Raw genomic sequence first — 20,122 nt, 5'->3', positions numbered from 1 at the left:
TTGGTCGAGGCGGCGCAATGTATCTTGACTTCGGCAATCCGATTAATGATATTTTAAAAAATGATGAGTGGCGTAATTTTGAAATAAATGCTTTCTTTAAAGATAATGATGCTGACATTGGAAGAGATTTATTTATTGTGATCGACAGCATTAAATCACAATTACTACCAGAATTATTTGTCATTGATTTCGAAAATGGTATGAATCTCAATAATTCTATATGGGGCACTGATCGTGATGGGATAGAATTGGATTTCATGCCACTAATTTATGTTTATCGCTCTGAGTCTCTGTATTTTAACGAAAATGGTACAAACTCGCCAGATTGTGGGAAAATTTCGAAGCCCTGTCATGACTTAGATGTTTTGAGAATACATTGTTTAGGAATGAAAGTATATACTGCTTTCGTTGATGGTCGAATTTCATTTGGTAAGAATTCTCATGCAAACGATATTGCAATCTATCGTCTTCGCGAAAATAAAGCTACTATTGCACTCGAAGAAAAAGATTCACCATCAAAATATTATATTATGGAATGCGTTGATTTGGATGTAGTAAACATAGGAATTGAGATTCACTATTCCAAAAATCACAAATTTCGCACTGTGTTCACTTTATATGGGTATTGTGTTTTCATAAACATTGATTTTTCTGAATTGTCACAAGAGGTTGTTAGGTACTCCTTTTTGGAATGCTACGGAGGTTCTGTTGATATATCTGATTGTAGAATGAAAAATTGGAAATCTGAAAGCCCGTTTGCAGAGATTCAACGTTTCAGCTCGCTGAGAATGTTTGGATTTAGCGTTAATAATGTAAAAATATATAAGCGTTCTTTCGTCACTGTTTGCAATTCTTTGAACACACGTTCTTATACTGGAAATCATTCAAATAAAAACAAAAAATATAACGAAGATGCGAGATGCATTCATGTGGAAAATTGTTCGGTTCACATGTTTTCTTTTCAATCTTCTTTGGAAAATGAGGAAAGCGAACCGTTATTTTTATCAGTGAATTACAGTACAGACCAAAATGGTAATGCTAATTCAAATGAACATTTTCATGTAAATACTGAGATTAATTCTTCGGAGATTAATTTCATGTCAACATCATCAACAGGAACTGGAGGAGCTGTTCGCTGCATGATGCAAAATCCATCTGATATATTTGCTGTTGAGTTGAGCACATTCAGTCAATGCCAGCAGCCAAATGGTCGTGGAGGAGCAATTGGACTGATTATCACTCATTCAGACGAAGTGAATATTTCTTTTGTGAATGATCACTTCGAGCAGAATAAAGCTCTTGTTGGAAAGGATATTTTCATTGAATTCTTCAACCTCAAAAATCAGATTAAAAAGATGTCTGTTCATCTTCATTTAAATCCACCATATTTTGAAGAGGAGAATTCGATTATGGGAATTGACAGAGATTCTGATCATCCAATTCTTTTAGTTCCGTATTTTAGACATAATGAATTCACCTCCATTGTTGTGAGTGCTGAAGGAGATGACTCGTTGTGCTTTGATTTATCTGTTCCTTGCGAGTCTATAAATATCGCAATGAATTATATAACTCCATCTGCACAAGCAACAATATATGTTCAATTTGGCGTCATCTACGAACAAGTTTATGTAACTCAGTGCAGCTTCAAGCCATGTTCTCAGTGCACTTCCTCTGCAAAATGGCGCCTTCGAGAAATTGATGAAAGAAATTCCAAAATTCATTTCAATGCTGATGAAAGTACTCAGAAGAGATATATTACAGGAAATGAAGAATCAGTCAAAGTTAATAAAGAAATTTCCGGAAAGAAAATGGAAGAGTTCTCCAACGCTGAAACTTTTCCTGTAATTTTATTCAACCCATCTTCAGCTGCTACGCAATCGAACGATAGTTTACTTCTCGTAAAGCAAAGCATAACATTTGAGGGCATAACTTTCAAAGCAAATCAAGCAGATGAATCATATCAACTGAAAATACTAATTTCAATGCTTAATGGAAGTTGCAGATTTTGTGAATGTCGAATTGAAAAGTCAAGTGATGACTATTTTTTAGGATATATATTTTTACTAGTCTTTGATGGGTTTGTTGAATTCAAGTCGTTTCAAATGAACGATATCGTTGTACAATCTTTACCATTCATTGATATTCTTGGTGGCGTTGTTTCATTCACAAATTCAATGTTCTGGGATCTTTCTCTAAAGTCGAACCTTTTAGTTTCTTATTCACTTACATTTATAAAATTCCAAAATGTGTCTATAAGAAATGTGAAGTTGACAATGCCTTTAATTGAATCGGCAGGGTCAAGAATATGTGAAGGGGGCATTTCTTCGATTATTATTCAAAATTCAAGCATTTCATCACTTTTTTGTGTTGAGCCAAGAACAACATTTTTTTACAACGAGAATCAGTGCCGGAATTTAGTAATATCCAACACAACATTCGATAATAATGTAGCTGAACAAAATGAACTTGGAGGATGTCTATTTGTTTCGTTGCGTCCGTCTAGCAAATTAACGATTATGAGTTCTTCATTCACCAGCTCGAGAGTGAATAGCATGACTGGATACGGAGGTGGTATTTATCTTGATTTATATTTAGACGAGCCTCATGAAAAAAAGAATTACTCAAATGTTAGGATGCCAAGACCCTCATGTAACAAAAATACACTAACAGCAAATCCAAACGAATCAGAAGATTTAGCGAAATTTTTGATTAATGGCACGGAGTTTATGCAGAATCATGCTAAACACGGATTAGATATTTTTATACGATGCGACTCATTGGAGAGACAGATTTCATACATGCAATTCAATGTGGACTTTTTAACAACTTTCACAGATGTTGAACATTCAGTCGAAGGTCGCAACGTTGGAGAAGATAACGTTATTTCTTTGTATTGGCTGATCCATCTCTATCAGGATGAGCGAATCTTTGTCGGAGAAAATGGAACTGACGGTCAAGAATGCGGAAATAAAACAAACGCGTGCAAAACAATGGATAGCGTTTTATTGCATCTTAAACAAAATGAAACAAACAGGCAAATAATCATTCAGAATTCAGCATACCAAACCAAAGCCATAATGCTGTCAAATGTGAAGATTTCTTCACAAACTAATCCCGAAATTGCAAGGTTGGATGTGAAGCTTGCAAACGAGTTTCAAGCAGGAGTATTTCAGTTTTCCTTAATAAGCTCGATATCATGTGTGGAATTTCACATTTTGGACAATGGAAAGAAAGGAAAGTTTTATGTTATTGAATCATTTGCCAGCCAACTTGATATTCATTCATGTCAATTAGTCTTTGATTACAGTTCGTTGAGTATTCCATATTGTCATGCTCTTGAAATCTATTCCGGGGTTGTGAATGTTGTAAAATTCTCGCTTCATAATTGCGTCATTGGTGATATTCCATTTTTTGTAAGAAACAAAGGTATTGTTTCTTTCACACAAGTTAATGTATCCTCTGTGTGTGCCAGCAACTCGTCTTTAATCCAATTCTTCACCAATGTTAAAGGAAAAAAAGATATCAGTTTTAGCTTATCAAATTCCTCTTTTTTCAATGTTAGTTCCCTTTTGGACTTACCCAGTATTCTATTTTCACCAAACGGCGTTCATCGTATTAAATTTTCTCGTGTAAATTTTGAGAAGTGCGATCAAACGATGCGAAAAGGTGCAATAATTGAAGTGAAAGATGATTCGCATCTGGTACTTGACCAATGCAATTTCATAGGAAGCTCATATCCTTTGGATTTACTCCTTGTTCGCCATGTTTTTCTCAGAGAAAAAAGTGCATCGTCCATTACTAGCATATCTAATAGAGGTGACTTCCGCGATGGAGCGTGCTCTGATTTCAGTTCCAACTCCTTTAGTGATTATGAAGAAGTATCTGCTTCCAGTAGGCCATTTATTGACCCTGTGTGTTTCTATTCGTTTTCTCTTATTGCTGCATCGAACTCTGATTTGGAGGTTAGCAACACAAAAATTGTCAACTCATCCAGCGGTGGAATTTCGCTTGAAGGGAAGAAACTTTCTGTTACAAACTGTTCATTAGCTTCAAATTTTGTTGGAAATGCAATGTTTCCAACACTTAGACAGAATATTCGTTGCGACAACGGAGGAACAGTTACCATCAACAGTTTAGCATCAGGCGATGGCACTTTATTTCCAATTGAACAAAACACACGTTCTTCTCTTTCGTTGTGGATTTTCAATAACAATTGCACAGTTGAAGGAGAAGGAATCGGTAACCTATCTTCTACGTATTTCATCCCAACAGTTTTCAATGCTTCATGCGCCAAAGCATCTTCCTATGGCTCTTCATTATCCAATTTTCATTCATCATCTGCTGCTAATATGTATGAATTCCGAGTGAATGGAGATTTATTTTTCCCGTGTGGAATGAACATTGCTCTTAAATGTGGAAATGATACTCCTGACAGCTGGACAAACTTGTCTATGCATTCTATCCAATCAAGTTCGCATTTTTCGTTTTTATTTGATGTTTCTGAACTTCGTTGCAAACTTCGTTCAACAATGAAATCGACGACTCATAAATTGGCAAAAAGTGCAAAGCCGCAGAACCTATCGATTGCTTTGCTTTATCTATCTTCTTCAATTTTTCCAGTTGATCAAGCGCATTCATCCGTTTCGGTATCTGCATCTATATCAGCCAATGCATTTCAATCTGGTTATTCGACAACGCCATTTGTGCAAGTTGAAATGAAGCATACAAGCACTCTTAACTTATACGCATTAATAATTCCTTTGGTTACAACTGTCGTTGTAAGCGCGATTATTGGTATCATAATCGCTTTGTGCATCAAAAAAAGAAGGGAATCGAAAGAAACTGTTCAAGTGGTTAATTTAGGAGCAAATGGACTTTTTGAAGTTACAGAAGTACTAAAGAAAGATTCTAAAAAACTGAAGGATTTTTCGAATTCTGGGTTTTCCATACAGAACAGTCTGGCAGAAGCATCGTTTGATTCACTGGAAAGAAGTAATTCACTTGATTCCAATAACTTTGGCCTTTCAACGAAAAGGAACTCTTCTCAGTGTGCTTCCGCACCTCCGCAGAAAAATGGAAATGAAAGACTTGATTGGATGAACAATGAAATCGAAACAATTGAAAAAGATGCTAATTCATTAACTTGTCCAGACTTTTACAAAGCATCAGATAAAAACTTCATTGCAAGCAATGAATATGGAGACACTGAGCCATTATTGATAAATGCAGCGGAAGAGACTTGAACAGAATACTTTTTATGTATCCTGTTATTATTCGATATTACAATGCTATCATTTGCATCAAAAATTTTTCACTTGGAAGGAACTATGCTTCGAAGATTTCTTATGTTCAATATTTTACATGTAATTATATTTTCCATTTTAGCTTGCTTTTTTGTATTTATGTATTATTTTGAATATGTAATTTTCCTGGTCATTCTTTCAGTGTTATTTTTCATGAGTTATGTAGTGCAGAATATCATTAATCATCTTTTTTTTTTTTTTTATTTTTAATTATATTACTTATAAATTGTAATTATTTATATTCATTTTTAAAATTTTGTTTTGTAAAACAATGTTAAATAGAAAGTGCCTGTTGCATGGTTTCACGAAAGCAGCTTCTGATTGCTCAAGGAGTACAACAATCTTCTTTTTTGTAAGATTTTTATTTGCCAATATTTTTTATAAAACATTTTATTTTTTTATTTTTATAAAAAAATTGAAATAAAAGCGCTCCATTGCAATACACGTTTAAAATGAAATAAAAATAAAAATAAAAAGCCAATAGATAAATGAGTGAATGTTGAGAAATACATTTTAAAACACAAATAAAAATGAGACATATCAGCAATTAAACACACAAATAGTTCTATAAGTTCGCGAATGAAGATTGCTTCATTGAAAAAGTTGAAAAACGTTGAGCTGTCTTTTCATCCAAAAGAATTGTTTTAGATGTTGACAACTCAATTTCACAAATTACAGTATAATCTTCTGAGCATCTGCATTGAAACCACATTACAAACTTGTCAATTCATGTTTTACGCGTTTCATTAGCAGAGTACGAAGCAAAACCAGAAGGCGTAGCAGACGAAGAAGCAAGAGGAGGAGAAGTTGAAGACGAAGTGGAATGTGATGAAGTAATTGGTGGTGTTGTTTCATATCGAGGTAAAGAAGATGACGAAGACGGTTCTAACAATAAGTCTGAAAATTGTAGATTTGTTTGATTATAATAAGGAATTGGATAATCAAATACGATAGGAGTATTTGTAGGCTCATGATCTTTGTCAAAAATAGATGCGTTTATGAAAACAGTACTGCCATCAAAACTTAGTCCATGAGATTCGTGAATATGGCCAAAAACATGGACTTTCGGGTGCACTCGTTCCAAAATGCACTGAAGAAGGTCAACATCTCCTTTGCGAAATCCTTTGTTTGTTACGTCGCAACGTCCCATCGGAGGACCATGAGTTAGCAAAATATCAATGTTTGAGGGTATTTTTTCCCAGTGTTTCCTCAATTTTTTTCCTCGATCTAAGTTAAAAGCCCATGATCCAAAAGTAGGTTGGTAGGGAGAGCCAAAGATCTTAATTCCATTTATCTCAATATATTCATCCTCAAGATATATGCAACATTTCTTCAATTCTTCCTTGACAGTGGAAGTTGAAACAGGAAGCAGATGTCCAAATCGAAAAAAGTTTAACAAATAAAAACTTTTATCAAAAGGTATATCGTGATTTCCAGCAATAACAATTTTATGTCTGAATTTTAACTTCTTTAAAAATTCGCAAAATGAATCGATTTCTTTTTTCTTTCCAACATGTGTGAAATCTCCAGCAAAAAGAAGAATATCTCCTTCAGGTAATTTATCCACGATTTTATCATGCTCTCCATGTGTATCTGACATACAGACAAATCTCATATAACCGTTTGGTTTTGGAGTCTTTGATGGTTCACGAACAATCAAAGGAATTGGTTGAATATCGATTATATGGTCCTTAACAGCATTCCATGAATCCAAAGTATTTTTGTGAGAAAACTTATCCCACGGAATGGTAGATTTTTGCTCCATTTTAATGGAATTTGATAATTGCATTTGTTTAAACAAAGTTAATAAATGTTATAATTGTATTATGGTTGCTTTAATCAATCTTTGGCATTTTTTTTTATTCTCTTCTTTGAAGCTGGAATAGTTGAATTGGTATTTTATCTTCTTCATGATGAAAAACAAAGTTTTGATTTTTTGGATCCATTATTTATTTCTTTTTTCAAAAAAAATTTTATCCACATATTTACAAATAAAAACTTTTGGAATTATAAATTGGTGAAGTGTTAAATATTAGCGTCATGCTAAAGTGAAATGAATTTTTCGATTAATTTTGTCATTCCTCTGTAATTATAAAAGATAGTATTATATTTATTTGCCTTTTCGTTTGAAAGGTTTTTCTGTTTCATCAAACAAAATCGTCTCCTCGTCATCTTCTGATTCGTCTTCTTTGAAATCATCCATGTTATCATCATCCTCCTCATCATCGACAGCATCATCCTCATCATTGTCTTCATCGCTATCTTCGGTCTCTGCTTCTTCATCTTCTTCTTCTTCATCCTCATCATCTTCATCTTCGCCTTCGTCATCATCTTCTTCTTCTTCTCTAATACTATCATCATCATCTTCTTCTTCTTCTTCCTCTTCATCCTCCTCCTCCTCCTCCTCATCATCATCTTCTTCTTCTTCTTCATTTTCACTCTTCCTTATCCTTATCGCTTTCTTCAGCCCACCTTCCCCATACAACTCCTTCTCCAGTCTATTCTGCTTCCTTTTCTTAACCGCCTGCTCTTTCCTCCTCTCCTTCTTCCTCAGTTCTCTTCTGCTCACTTCCACTTTCTGCACAATCACCTCTTCTGTCCCATCGTCATTCACTTTGCACAGCGCAGGTATAGCCAATCCCATATCTCCTCTAACCGCCCACACCTTCTTCTCCTTGTCCACACTCAATCCAACAACCCCTTCTTTCCCTTTCCCTTTCCCTTTCCCTTTCCCTTCTCCTTCTTCTCCTTCTTCTCCTTCTTCTGATCCCATCACTCCATTCAAACCAGATCCTCCTGCTTCAAAGCCATCCGGAATCGCTCCTTTTGCCCGCTCAGCTGCCACCACAATCTTCCCTGTGACCAAATCCAGCCTTCCCTTCAGCGCTGTCAATGATGACAGATTGTGCACCCTCCCGCTGATCCTCGCACGCATCTCCCGCATCATCTTCCTCCCGACACTGCCTCCTACTCCACTTGCTCCATTGCTTCCATTGCTTTTACTGTTATTGCTTCCATCACTCCTCTGTAAATACCACCCATGCACCATCACCAGCACACGCAGCCACACACAGATGGCCAATGGGTTTGTGTGTGCTTCTCTCTTCTTCAGCTTCTCCTGATCGCGCTCGGCTTTGCTCATCTTTCCTGGTTTGGTTTTGTTGGAACTTGAGAAAGAGAATGAGGAAGATGAACCAAGTTTGCTTGATTTCCCTGAAATTCCATCATCTTCATCATCATCTCCTTCTTCATCTTCATCATCTTCCTCCTCATCTTCTGACATCTCATCCATCTCATCCTCCTCGCTCTCCGAATCATTCCCCTCTGCATCGCCCATGTCAAACGCCTTCTCCGACTTGCTCTGCAGCTTCTTCCCTTTCTCCGATGCCAGCAAAGCACCCTCCGGTGTGAACACATCCAATGCCTTTGGGATTAGCACACCCAGCAGAGTCACAGCTGACTTCACAGGAAGTTCTGAGACTGTCGCAAAGATGGTGGTTGGGTCTGAATGCGACAGCACATTCAGAATCGTCTTCGTGTCCTGCTGCTCCAGCGCCTGCTGCAACGTGGATGCCAAAGAGAATCGAGACGTTGCAGAGGAAGGAAGAGAAGAAAGAGATGGGATGGAAGGGATGGAAGTGACTGTGTGCTTGATCGGCGTAGAAGTCGAGTCCAGAAGCTCTCCGTTGGCTGCAGCAGGAAGCAGACTATTTGTGGAAACTTTCACTTCTTCTTCTTCTTCTTCTTTTTCATCTTTATTTTCTGCTCCTTGGCGAAATGGGGGAGGGAGTTTTGGAAGATTGAGAGAGTGAGAAGACTGCAGTGGGTGTGCCAGCGCTGCTGTGGGCATCCCAAAGACAAACGGAGATACAAGGCCAGCTGAGACAGCAGACACAGCTGAAGCAGAAGCAGAGGAAGAAGCAGAGGAGGAAGAAGAAGAAAAAGAAGAAATTGACAGCTTCTGAGCCGCAGAGGAAGTGGAGAGTGACGTGGTGAATGTTGAGGCAGCGCGGTGCTGGGCGATGCTCTGCTCTTCGCTGAAGAGCATATCGACATCGCGTGGAGTGAGCGTAAAGGAAGGGCGCAGAATGAACACAGGAGTCGATTTTGTTGATGCTGAAGCTGCTGCAAGCTGTTGGGAAGAGGAAGAGGAAGAAGAAGATTCAATAGTTTCAATGGATTCATTAGATTCAATTGATTCGATGCTCTTCATTTTGATTGACGCAAACTGTTCTGAAGCAAAAGCAGGTGTCAATGGATTGCCAAATGCGATCATCAACTTGTTTGTCGAGATACCGATTTTGCTCACTTTGCCCTTTTTGTTCTTTTTATTCCTCTTCTTCTTCTTCTTCTCTGTTTTACTCGTTTCTTCCTCATTTTCTTCATCATCCTTTGCTTTCTCTTCCCCAGCTTCATTGTTCTGCTTCTCCTCATTTTTGTCATTATCTTCATTCATTTCCTGCACATGCATTTCCTCAATAGGAAGAACACCCACAATGCCACTGGCTTCACTTCCCTCGGGTGTCAGCATTGAGGCTGACGAAACAAAAGATCCAGAAGAAGAAGAAGAAGCAATTTTTGAAGAGTTGTTCAGTGAAATCGTCTGGTGGGGCTGGAGATGAATGAGAGGCTGCTGCGAAAGCAGGTCGACGACGTATGTGAAGCACCTCAGCTGCAAAGAGAGCACAAATATCGGAAAGAGACACTCGATTTTTTGAAGTGATGGGTTAGTGGGGTTTGTATTAGAAGCAGAAGATAAGGGAGAAAAAGAGGAAGAAGAGAATGACGATGATGATGATGAAGACGACCGAGAAAGCGCCGCACGAACATCTAACGTCTGTGCAGATTTTGTCTCTGAAAGAGCAGGAATTGGCTTCATCAGCTGTGTATCCTCGCCTTCGCTGAGATCAATAGGCATTCCAGACTCAGCGCCTTCGATGGGGACTGATGTGAATGACATGACTCTGTAGATGGGCTGCGGGCTCTTCAGGATGATGAAGGGATTCAGCGGCGTCTTTGTGAAGGGAAGAGAAGAAGAGCTTTTGGATGGAAGTGAAGCAGCTGCTGATTGAAGGTGTTGTAGAGTGTCCTGCAACGGAACAGGTGCAGTTTGTGTGGCTTTAATTTCGGAATTGATTTGAAAATATTGGATTTTTTTATTTAAAATAATCCAGAGAAATTCATTTCACAGTTAAATAAATAAATAAATAAATAATAATGAAATACAAACCTTTTGGCTGTTGAAGCTTATCCTTCAAATGCACATATGATATCTTCAGCCATTCTTTCTTTATCCTCCACACATAAGCAGACGCCGAATCGTTCCGCCCTCCGCTTCCTGCCCTCAGAACCCTACTTCCAACTCCATCTCCATCACTTGCTCCTTTCGCAGGCGCCCACAGCGGTAGTGCGGTGGCCATACTCTGATAGCGCGAGGGCAGTTCATGCGCTGCAAAAAACACACGATCGCACATTCCTGGCTTTGGCTTATGCTTTTTTGAGCTGCGATACCGATTTTGTCCATAATCGCCGCTTCCAATCCAACTGAGTCCACCCAATAATGATGGGGAAGACGTCACAAATGAGGCAATTCTTATTGCATCATCTTCGACAGGAGAGTCAATTGGAGGCAATGCCCATAAGAGAACATTCTCTTTGTTGCTTCCTCCTCCACTTAAATCATTTGAGAAATTATTATACGTTGCCAAAACATGACGACAATCCGGAGTCATTAAAACAGATGTAATAAACTCTGAGGAAGGTGAGCAAAGCGAAGAAAGTTGAGCAGCTTGAGGCAAAAGTGAAAAACTTCGAAGAGGCTTGCATGTTTTAAAGTCAAAAGCTGTAAGAACACCATTAGATGTTCCAATAAAAATAACGTTGCCGCTTAGAAATGCTCCTAAAACAGCTGTATTTGATTGCGAAAAAGAATTTCTATAATGTGATGGCTCCTTTGTTTCACCAAATGTATAAACATAAGTGCTTCCATCGATCCTTCCAACCGCAATGTATGCTTGATTCTATCAATGTAAAACAGCAAATATGAAGCAGTGTTCATAAAAATTTGTAAAAAAGAAGCAATCATAAAATATGATTCAAAGAATTGAATAGCATATATAAATATAAAAAACAAACTAATTTTTGATAGCTTTGCTCGAGCCAGGACAGTGATGTGCATTCGACAGTTAAATGATTTGGTAAAGGAGATTCATGTTTAAGAGAACGAGAGCGTGTGTCCCAAATTCTAAGCCGACGATCTGAGGATATAGTTGCATATAAGTTTCCTTCTTTATTGAATGATGAAAGTGCCATTCGCTTTCAAATTGTATTTAACGAGAAATATACAAAAAAAGGAAAAAATTCGAAACGGCTTGAATATTGGGAAAATGATCTTTTTGGATCTGAACAAAATTTTTTGCAATATTTTTGTAATTTTCTTTGTTGAGTGAAATAAAGTGGAAAATATCATTAATACAAATTATATTTGCAAACGAAGAAATACGAAGGCGAAGATTGCCAAGAAGTTAAACTTTTGTGAAATGAGAAAGTGAGTGAAAGAATCAGAAAAAGCGTAAATAAGGACTTCTGTTCGACAGTGATAGTTTTTCGGACGAATCTGAAGGCGTTGCAGCAGTTTCAACTTGAACAGTTTCTACGGCTTGCTGGCTTTTTGTAAAGGCTTTTTCTGGATCAAATTCCTTAAACTTTTGAGGACTATCATTATGTTTCCAAGTTGGAGGAGTAGCTTTGATTGGTTTTTGTTCGAATTGCGATTTATCAACGTTGTAATGATTTGAAGGAATCCAATTTGTTTTGAATTCATATTTCTAAAAAAATTTACATCTAAGATTATAAAGAAAAGAACAATTATTGGCACACGTTTTCTTTTCTAGTTGGACGTTGCTCGTTTGCAATTACACTATTTTGTGGACGGTTGCGAGTTTTAGTGCTTCCAGAAGTGTAAAACCTGCTATCAAGCTCATCTTTTGGAAGTGAATCCTTTGATTGAGGAGTGTATGAATTTTGAATGGCTTTTTCAGTTTGCTTTCTTTCAAAGAATGAATGACTTTTCGCAGGAGAAAATGCACCATCCTATAATGAATAAGTTAAAAATTAAAATAAACAGAAAGTTCATTTTAGAGAAATGAGAATAAGTGTAGAAAAAACAAACTTGTGAAATTGCTTCCTCTGAATAAAGTGATGAAAATGATAAAATTAAAAAGATTAATAACTGCATTTTTTTATGATGTTTTGAAAGAATACAACAAAGATAATTTGTTTCTTTCTCTCGTAGAAAAAGTTTACAGTTTTCATATCATATCAGGGCTACGATGAATAAGTGTGGCTAAGATCTGAAAATTTGATGCATAGTTAATTTTTTCTATGCTGCATTAACAAATATTTATTCTGTAGCATCTGAAATGCTTCAGAAAACAATCATTTAAATGCAATTCAATTAATCAGAAATGCACGATGTTATGGTAAGATCAGTTTATTTCCATGTTCAATGCTTGGAACGCGTGTATATAATCCGTCAATTTCTCGCAGCGTTCCTTTACTTTCTAAAGAAAAACGTTTGTCAATGAGCTGATGCGTTTAATTTTCTTATTAAAGTTTTTGTTTTCAGTTTTGCATAAAAAGCATATTTCGTGCTTTATTGTAATAGAAATAATTCTTTTTGTGATATGCTTAGGATTTGAAGGTGGCTGTGGAAATCTGCTTGGTGCTTCTGATGCTGTTGGAGTTCTTTCATTGCTTACATTCATTATTATTGGAATTGTTATGCTCTCAATTGCTTATACGTTTTTTTCTGTAATATGCTGGTCTAAAGTGGGATTATTTCGGAGCACGGTAAATTTTGCACTTGCCCTACAATCATTATTTCCTTCATTTTCCGTCTTTCTTGGGATGTTTGGAATATTTTTTGGGGTATATGAATTTCGCTGGCTTCTGTTTGGTCGCTACAGAGAATATAACAAAACTGAAGACAAAAGATGGTCCACTTATTACGATGTTGAAAATGTTTCTGAAATTCTTGAATCAGAAAGGAATAAACTAACGAAAAGAGCAGCAACGATGCTGGCTTTGGGTGTTGCTTCTTTGATTTGCAGCCTTTTCAGTTTGGCGCTTATTTCAAATACAACAAACGGGATGACAAAGAGAAGAAAAAGAAGAGTATGATATTATTTTTGTGAAAAATGACGTTTAATGTTTCCTATTTTTTTTATATTTTTTCTCAGATTTCCGGATTTAGATATCTTATAAATGAATGTTTTTTATTCGTGCTTTTTATAATCCAATACAATGCAACGTCGATATTCAATACGTTTGACAAGGAATTATATTCAGAGACAGTGGAGTTTATTGTGACTCTTGTTGATTTGTTGCTCGGCTTTCTGATTATCGTTTTGTTCTTTACTCACTTGGTCATAACCATCATCCGCTCTCTCAAGAAGAAGGACATCCAAATACCCTTTGCGCCTGACGATCCAGCAAACATCGCGTCAGACGTCAACTACCCGCCTGACGAGAGGAGGAAGCGGATGAGCCGGAGGCGCGCCGCGAGGGTGGAGGTGATGAAGAAGAAGGCCAAGAAGCACAAATACACCGTATTCAGTGTGATTGTGCAGACGCTGATGCTGGGCTTGTTTGTGGTGCGAGCGGCGCTGTGTGTGATTGCGGATGGCGTTTTGAAGTGGCCTAAAGACAAATCAGTGGCGTATGACGAAGGGGATGCTGATCTGTTTCTCAAAGAGGCAGCAGAAGTTTTGGGGTGGACAAACACATCTTGGCTGAATGTGATCTGCAGACTTGTCTGTGTCATCTATAAGTACAAGAGTGCATTCATTTGTGGTTTGTGAATTTTAAATTTGCAAAAATATTTCTCTTTTTTTTAAAAAAAAACATTTTTATTTGATTTTTTAATTTGCTTTATTTTCTTTCTTTTCTTTCTTTTCTCATTTGTCCTCCTTTTTTTAATTCTTCTTCCAATCTATTTTTTCTCCCACCTCTTCTCCATTAACACATTCCATTTCAAAAAAAAAACTTCCTTACCCCATCAGCTTTGACATTCCTCTTCATCATCATTGAGTATGTTGGCTATCGCTCAGCCATTGCTGATCTTGCTCTGTCATATTCAGTCTGCCCCGACGATGATGAGATCGTCGAATACGAAGAGCGCATAGCTACTCCTCTTGTCTATCAGCCAGTTGAGTCTGTTCTCCGCTCCTCTGGCAGCTCTTCACGACACAGAGGCAGACATCGTCATTCATCATCATCATCTTCTTCTTCTTCTTCTTCTTCAAATTCTTTCTCAAATTCTTCTTCCTCTTCCTCTTCTTCTTCTTCTTCCACTTCAGATTCTTCACTATCAACCACACAAAGCATCGAAATGCAGAATCTCGGGTCGCATTCACACAGAAGACATCACTCCAGAAGAGCTGCTCATTCACACAGAAATGGCATAACCACAAGAACATCGAGACAAACAAGACAGGCAAGACAAGCAAACGAGGCAGAAGAAGGCAGATACAGCAGCAGCGAGAGCAGCAGTGATAGTGGAGATAGCAGAAATAATAGCAGCAGAAGAAATAATAATGATAATAGAGACAATAGCGATGATATTAGTGACTCAAATGATGATGATGATGATTCAGATAACAGAAGCGCTTCTTCCACCACAAGCAGCAGCAGTCTCAGTTCAGCCAGTTCAGCCAGTTCAATCAGCTCCTCTGAAGCAACTGCTCCTTATCCTTCTTCTTCTCTGTCCAGCACCTCGCTTAACACCCACCTCCACTTCGCAGCACCTCAAAGACAAAACATTCCCTATGCTCTTCAGACACAACCACAATCGCAATCACAGCAGCAGCTGACAGCGATGCCATCAACCACAAACATTTCATCTCAGGCTTCTGCTGCTTCTTTTGCATCTTCTTCTTCTTCTCTTCCTCCTCCTCCTTCCTCCTCCTCCTCCTCCTCCTCCTCCTCCTCCTCCTCCTCCTCCTCCTCCTCTTCTTCTTCTTCTTCTTCTTCTTCTTCTTCTTCTTCTTCTTCTTCTTCTTCTTCTTCTTCTGCATTGCCATCATCCACATTAATTTGTCATTCACATTCTTTGTCTTCTGCATTTCAGGTCGCTTCTCCTGTTTACAATTCACTTTCTTCTCCTCATCAAACATCTTCTGAGAGATTCGCCATTCAGCCACAGCTTCATCTGCATCAGAGTCAAAACAACAGCTTTTCTTCTCCTTCATATTCTTCCTCTTCCTCTTCCTCTTCCTCTTCTCCTCCTTTTTCTTCTTCTTCATTTGCTTCTTCTTCTTCTCCTCCTTCCTCTCTCTCTGCCTCTCCTCCTCCTTCTCTTCCCTCTAACTCTTCCCAACAACCTTATTTCCAATCATTCGCTTCTTCTTCTCCTTCTTTTCCTCCCTTTTCTTCCAATCAGCATCCTTTGAGCAACGCCTTCAGCCCTATCACAGGCTATGCCCAGGCAACAGATGCTGCTTCTACTGCTCAGTTTGTTCAAACTTCTCAATTTTCTCATTCTTCTTCTTCTTCTTCTTCTTCTTCTTCTTCTTCTTCTTCTTCTTCTTCTTCTTCTCATTTTTCCAACCTTACTCGATATTCTCAATATTCTCAATCTGCTCAGCCAGTTCAGTTATCTCAATTCCCTCAATTGTCTCAACTACCTAAATCAACACAGCAAACACAGCAATCACAACAAACTCATCAAATTCAACAGATTCAACAGCCTCAACAACCCCAACAAAACTCCCTTGCAATGCCTCCATACTTCTCTTATGCTTCTCTTGGAGACTCTCCACAAGCTGTGCAGGCAAACCATCGCAGCTCCATTTCTGTTCCATCTGTTTCTGCTCTTCTGAACGGGAGGGCAGACAACACGTCGTATCTGCCACTGCGTTATGAGTCGACAGAGATCGAAGGAAGAGAACAAAGAGAACAATGTCAGAATGGAATGAAAGGTAAACAAGGAAAACAAGGAAGACAAATAAAGCAAGGGAAACAGGAAAGACAAGGAAGAGAGAGTAAACAAGTTAATCAGGTTGGTCAGGTTGGTCAACAGCAGATTCAGTTTCCCCAAAGGAATATCAACCAGCAAATGAATGAAGCATCAATATCAACAGCAACAGCAGCAACAGCAGCAGCAGCAGCTACAGCACATCCAAGTTCTCTTTCTTTGTCGCATTCATCTCATTCTCAACGGAATGGCAGCAGACTGATGCATCCATCTTATCCACCTCCGCCACTTCCTCCTCCTTCTTCTTCCTCTTCCTCCTCTTCCTCCCTTTCTTCCACTGTAATTTCTAGCGCTCATCAGCGTCATTCAAGCACCACCAGAATAACAGTGCAGAATGCATTTGTTCCAATCAGCACAGCTTCTTCCATTCAAAACAGCCAGCCACTCAATCAGGCTCCGCTAAGTGTTTCACCCTCTTATCCCACTCCGTATCATCCTTCTGCTTTCTCTTCTCTTTCAAACATGCAGCCTGCTTCATCATCATCATCATCTTCTTCTTCTTCTTCTTCTTCTTCTTCTTCTTCTCATCAGAGAATAGTTTTGCCAGCACAGTTAAACAGACAACAAGGCTCTTCTGCTGTTGTTATTCTCCCTCAGCTTTCACTCCCGCCATACCCACCGCCTCCTCCTCCCACCCTTTCACCTCGCAATCGTCTTCTCAATTCAACCCATCCATCACATGCACTTCATACGCCTCGTTCTCCTCGTTCTCCACACTCTCGTCATTCTTCTATCTCTCCATCTGCTCAATTGTCTTCTTCTACCTCCTCCTCCTCTGCCCTCATCCACTCATCACGCAACACTATTTCCCCTTCTGCCACTGCCACTGCCACTGCCAATGCTAATTCCACTGCCACTCCCACAGAAACCCTCCATCTTTCTCAGCCATCTGTCCACCGCGCCACCATCCCTCCTGCTCTTCTGAGCGACGTGAGCGAGGCGCTGGTGGCTGGGGCGCTGAGGAGGAGCACGCCAATCGAGCTGGAAGACGACGAGCAGAACAAAGAGAGGTTTCGGTTGAGTGAAGAAGAGATGCATCAGGACTGCAAAGAAGGAAGGGAGAACGAGCGGAGCCTGCTGGAGGATCTGAGGATGGAAGCGAATCTGCGTTTTTCCTCAAACAACACGGGGGCAGTGACAATAACTGCGACGAATGCTAATTCAACTGTCACATCATCATCATCATCATCAGTTGCAGCAGCAGCTGATCCTTCCTCTGCTTTGCGTTGTTCGAACGGTGCGTCTACAAATCCAACTCCATTGATTGTTCTCCACTCTTCATACAGGCAGCCCTCGCCCACTCAAATTCTCTCTCATTCTCGTTCACACTCACTCACACAGCCTTCTGTGGCTGGCCAGAGCATTTCTCAGTTTGGAAACTATCCTGCTTTTCTTCCTCCTCCGCCTCAGTCATCGCTGGCTCCTCTTGCTCCTCTTGCCCCACTGGCTTCTCTTCCTCCTCTGGCTCAGTCAGGAAGACTCAAACTGTCTCAGGAGCTGAGCGGCGATCCAGACGATTCTTCAGAACAGTCTCGTGTCTCCACCACGACCATTGCACCAGGAATGCCGCCGCTGCAGAAGAGAGAGGCTGCTAATAGAGACCCAGCAAGGCTTCTGGGCTTACCGGCTGCTCCGCTGATGGGCTCGACTGCAGTTTCTGGGTTTCCTTCTGTGAATTCTGCGTCTTCTTCTCATGCTGCTATTCCTTCTTCTTCTTCTTCTTCTTCTGGTACTTCTTCTTCCTCATCATCATCATCATCTTCTTCTTCTTCTTCTTCTTCTTCTCTCACGTATTCCATCTCCAAGCTCTCTGACTCTCCACTCCCCGATGATTCACACCTGGATGCTCCTCATTCCCCATCTCCACCTCTTTCCCCTGTTCCCACTGATCCTACTGCCAGCATGTCCATCCGCTTTGACGCCAGCTCTTCTGCCAGCTGCTCTGCCATTTCTGAATCTCCTCCACCTTCTCTCGCTCCACCTGTGTTTGGCTCTTCTTCCTCTTCTTCTTCTGCTTCTGGAATGATGCCTTCTCCTGTTATGCGCTCTCCTTCTCCTCCTCCTTCCCCGTCGGCGCAGCCATCAAAGCTTGGAACAAACTCAATGGACAGCCCGCCACCTGCTCTTATGCAGCACAAGAGGAGTCTTTCAGATCAGCTCCAATTGCAGTCACAAATGCAGACACAGATGCAATCACAGATGCAGTTGCAAATGCCGTTGCAAATGCCGTTGCAAAATCAGATGCCATTGCAGAATCAATTGCAACCACAGTGCAACTTCTCATCGCTTGCTGCATATCCATCGGGAGACAAGCAAATTTCTCCGTTTCATGTCAGGTCTTCCACGGGATTCTCATCTTTCCCCACTCCTTTCTATCCATTGAGCATTCCGCAGATCAAAACAGACAGTCCTTCACTTAGTTGGATGTCTTCTTCTTCTGCTTCAGCTTCTTCTTCTGCTTCTAATTCTGCGTCATCTTCTGTCTCTGTTGATTTGTCTCAGCAATCGCAGATTTCAAATTCGTATGCTTCCTCTTCCTCTTCCTCTTCCTCTTTTTCTCCTTCTGCTTCTTCTTCCTCTGCTTCTTCTTCACATCATTTGCGTGGTTCCTCCTTTGGAAATGCGACTGATGGAGTTGTTGAAGCAACAGCGCAAACAGGACAGAGCGGTGTGCAGCCTATTCGACTTAACCCTGGGCAGAAAACGTTGATTATTATTCAGAACCAGCAGCATTGATAGAAGTTAAAGATGAAGAAGAAGAAGAAGAAAGAAAGAAAGAAAGAAAGAAAGAAGAAGAAGAAGAAGACATAATTATTAATAACATAGGTTAATATTTGATTGGTATAGTTATTTATTTTTGAAGAGTTTCAACTTTTATCAATTTAATTATTGAAATTTTATTTTTAAATCTTCTTTTATTAAATGTTTTGTTCCAGAAAAAATGATTTTTTGCGTGAAGTAATTTGATCATTCTTAAATGGAACTTTTGTTAAGCAAACAAACAAATGTTAATCTTTTTAAGATGTTTTGATGAATGTTAAATGTTATATTTTAGTTTTTATTTTTAGTGTTTCTTCATCAGTTTGTATATTTCTTTTTTGTGAGTTGCATTTTTTTAATTTCATTTTGTGCATCTTCTCGTTGTCATTTTTTTTTTTTTTAAATTTTAATTCGAAAGATTATCAGTATGTTTATGTATTATTTTTATCATTTCATTCATCCTCTTTGCTTATTTTTGTCCATTATTTTTTTTTAAACGCAAAGTCAAGAACAAAGGAAGTTAAAAGATGTGATTGATCCTTTTTTTTTAATATCTTGCTTCTATTTGACTTTTTGATCAAATGGCTGATCCTTTTTGAAATCATACTTTCGTTCGAGTTTTGATCAATATTTTAATCTCAATGGGGTTTCGAAAAAAATGAGTTGAAATATGTAACACTTAATGTACATGATGTTGTTATCATTAAAACAAAATTATTACCATAATCCCATTGAGATTAAAAATTTGATCAAAACTCGAACGAAAATATGATTTCAACAAGGATCAGTCAAATTGTATTTTTTAGTGAGAAAATAATATTTTTATTCAAATTATTTTTGTCAAATTGAAACATTCAGTTTTTTTTTTCCGTTTGTCTTAATGATTTTATTTGAGCAATTTTAAAATCAAACACAAATTTCTTTGAATGTTGTTCGAAAAAGTGATGAAAATCCTATTCGAGAATTTTGCATTTTCAAAAATTCTTTTTCCATTTCATATTTTTCCGAAAGTTTGAAGAAATAT

The 20,122-nt window shown here is 38.7% G+C and overlaps 5 protein-coding genes across 5 annotated transcripts; 2 read left to right on the top strand and 3 right to left on the bottom strand.

Moving 5' to 3' along the window:
• Positions 1-200: 200 nt before the first annotated feature.
• On the top strand, positions 201-5,743 carry MONOS_5998 (uncharacterized protein; the record flags this gene model as incomplete). The annotated part of the gene is made up of 1 exon (XM_067876194.1): positions 201-5,743. One exon carries the CDS (start codon positions 201-203, stop codon positions 5,241-5,243), a length of 5,043 nt encoding a protein of 1,680 aa, XP_067733801.1. The 3' UTR covers positions 5,244-5,743.
• MONOS_5997 (putative metallophosphoesterase domain-containing protein 1) lies at positions 5,697-7,242 on the bottom strand. The gene has a single exon (XM_067876193.1). It carries the CDS (start codon positions 7,090-7,092, stop codon positions 6,031-6,033), a length of 1,062 nt encoding a protein of 353 aa, XP_067733800.1. The 5' UTR covers positions 7,093-7,242; the 3' UTR covers positions 5,697-6,030.
• Positions 7,243-7,287: 45 nt separating this feature from the next.
• MONOS_5996 (uncharacterized protein) lies at positions 7,288-11,666 on the bottom strand. The gene is made up of 3 exons (XM_067876192.1): positions 11,439-11,666; positions 10,534-11,323; positions 7,288-10,421 (listed from the first exon to the last, which is right to left on the bottom strand). The coding sequence occupies exons 1-3, from the start codon at positions 11,613-11,615 to the stop codon at positions 7,414-7,416; spliced, it is 3,975 nt and encodes a 1,324-aa protein (XP_067733799.1). The 5' UTR covers positions 11,616-11,666; the 3' UTR covers positions 7,288-7,413.
• A 48-nt stretch (positions 11,667-11,714) lies between these two features.
• MONOS_5995 (uncharacterized protein) lies at positions 11,715-12,783 on the bottom strand. The gene is made up of 3 exons (XM_067876191.1): positions 12,475-12,783; positions 12,183-12,395; positions 11,715-12,130 (listed from the first exon to the last, which is right to left on the bottom strand). Exons 1-3 carry the CDS (start codon positions 12,538-12,540, stop codon positions 11,864-11,866), a joined length of 546 nt encoding a protein of 181 aa, XP_067733798.1. The 5' UTR covers positions 12,541-12,783; the 3' UTR covers positions 11,715-11,863.
• Positions 12,784-12,792: 9 nt separating this feature from the next.
• On the top strand, positions 12,793-19,631 carry MONOS_5994 (uncharacterized protein). Its single transcript, XM_067876190.1, has 4 exons — positions 12,793-12,877; positions 12,931-13,478; positions 13,544-14,156; positions 14,366-19,631. The coding sequence occupies exons 1-4, from the start codon at positions 12,811-12,813 to the stop codon at positions 19,072-19,074; spliced, it is 5,937 nt and encodes a 1,978-aa protein (XP_067733797.1). The 5' UTR covers positions 12,793-12,810; the 3' UTR covers positions 19,075-19,631.
• The last annotated feature ends 491 nt before the right edge of the window (positions 19,632-20,122 follow it).

Source organism: Monocercomonoides exilis (genome assembly GCF_001643675.1).
Source record: "Monocercomonoides exilis strain PA203 chromosome Unknown scaffold6-2077815, whole genome shotgun sequence".
In the NCBI taxonomy this organism is placed as follows: domain Eukaryota; phylum Preaxostyla; order Oxymonadida; family Polymastigidae; genus Monocercomonoides; species Monocercomonoides exilis.
This window is presented reverse-complemented; position numbering and strand designations above follow the sequence as displayed.

Coding starts and splice junctions, on each gene's coding strand:
- MONOS_5997 (XM_067876193.1), bottom strand. CDS start 7,092: ATGCAATTATCAAATTCCATTAAAATGGAGCAAAAATCTACCATTCCG.
- MONOS_5995 (XM_067876191.1), bottom strand. CDS start 12,540: ATGCAGTTATTAATCTTTTTAATTTTATCATTTTCATCACTTTATTCA. Junction 12,396..12,474: donor CAGAGGAAGCAATTTCACAA/GTTTGTTTTTTC, acceptor TATTCATTATAG/GATGGTGCATTTTCTCCTGC. Junction 12,131..12,182: donor GTCCAACTAGAAAAGAAAAC/GTGTGCCAATAA, acceptor AAATTTTTTTAG/AAATATGAATTCAAAACAAA.
- MONOS_5994 (XM_067876190.1), top strand. CDS start 12,811: ATGCTTGGAACGCGTGTATATAATCCGTCAATTTCTCGCAGCGTTCCT. Junction 12,878..12,930: donor TTTACTTTCTAAAGAAAAAC/GTTTGTCAATGA, acceptor TTTTGTTTTCAG/TTTTGCATAAAAAGCATATT. Junction 13,479..13,543: donor CAAAGAGAAGAAAAAGAAGA/GTATGATATTAT, acceptor ATTTTTTCTCAG/ATTTCCGGATTTAGATATCT.
- MONOS_5996 (XM_067876192.1), bottom strand. CDS start 11,615: ATGGCACTTTCATCATTCAATAAAGAAGGAAACTTATATGCAACTATA. Junction 11,324..11,438: donor AGCAAAGCTATCAAAAATTA/GTTTGTTTTTTA, acceptor TTACATTGATAG/AATCAAGCATACATTGCGGT. Junction 10,422..10,533: donor TAAGCTTCAACAGCCAAAAG/GTTTGTATTTCA, acceptor CCGAAATTAAAG/CCACACAAACTGCACCTGTT.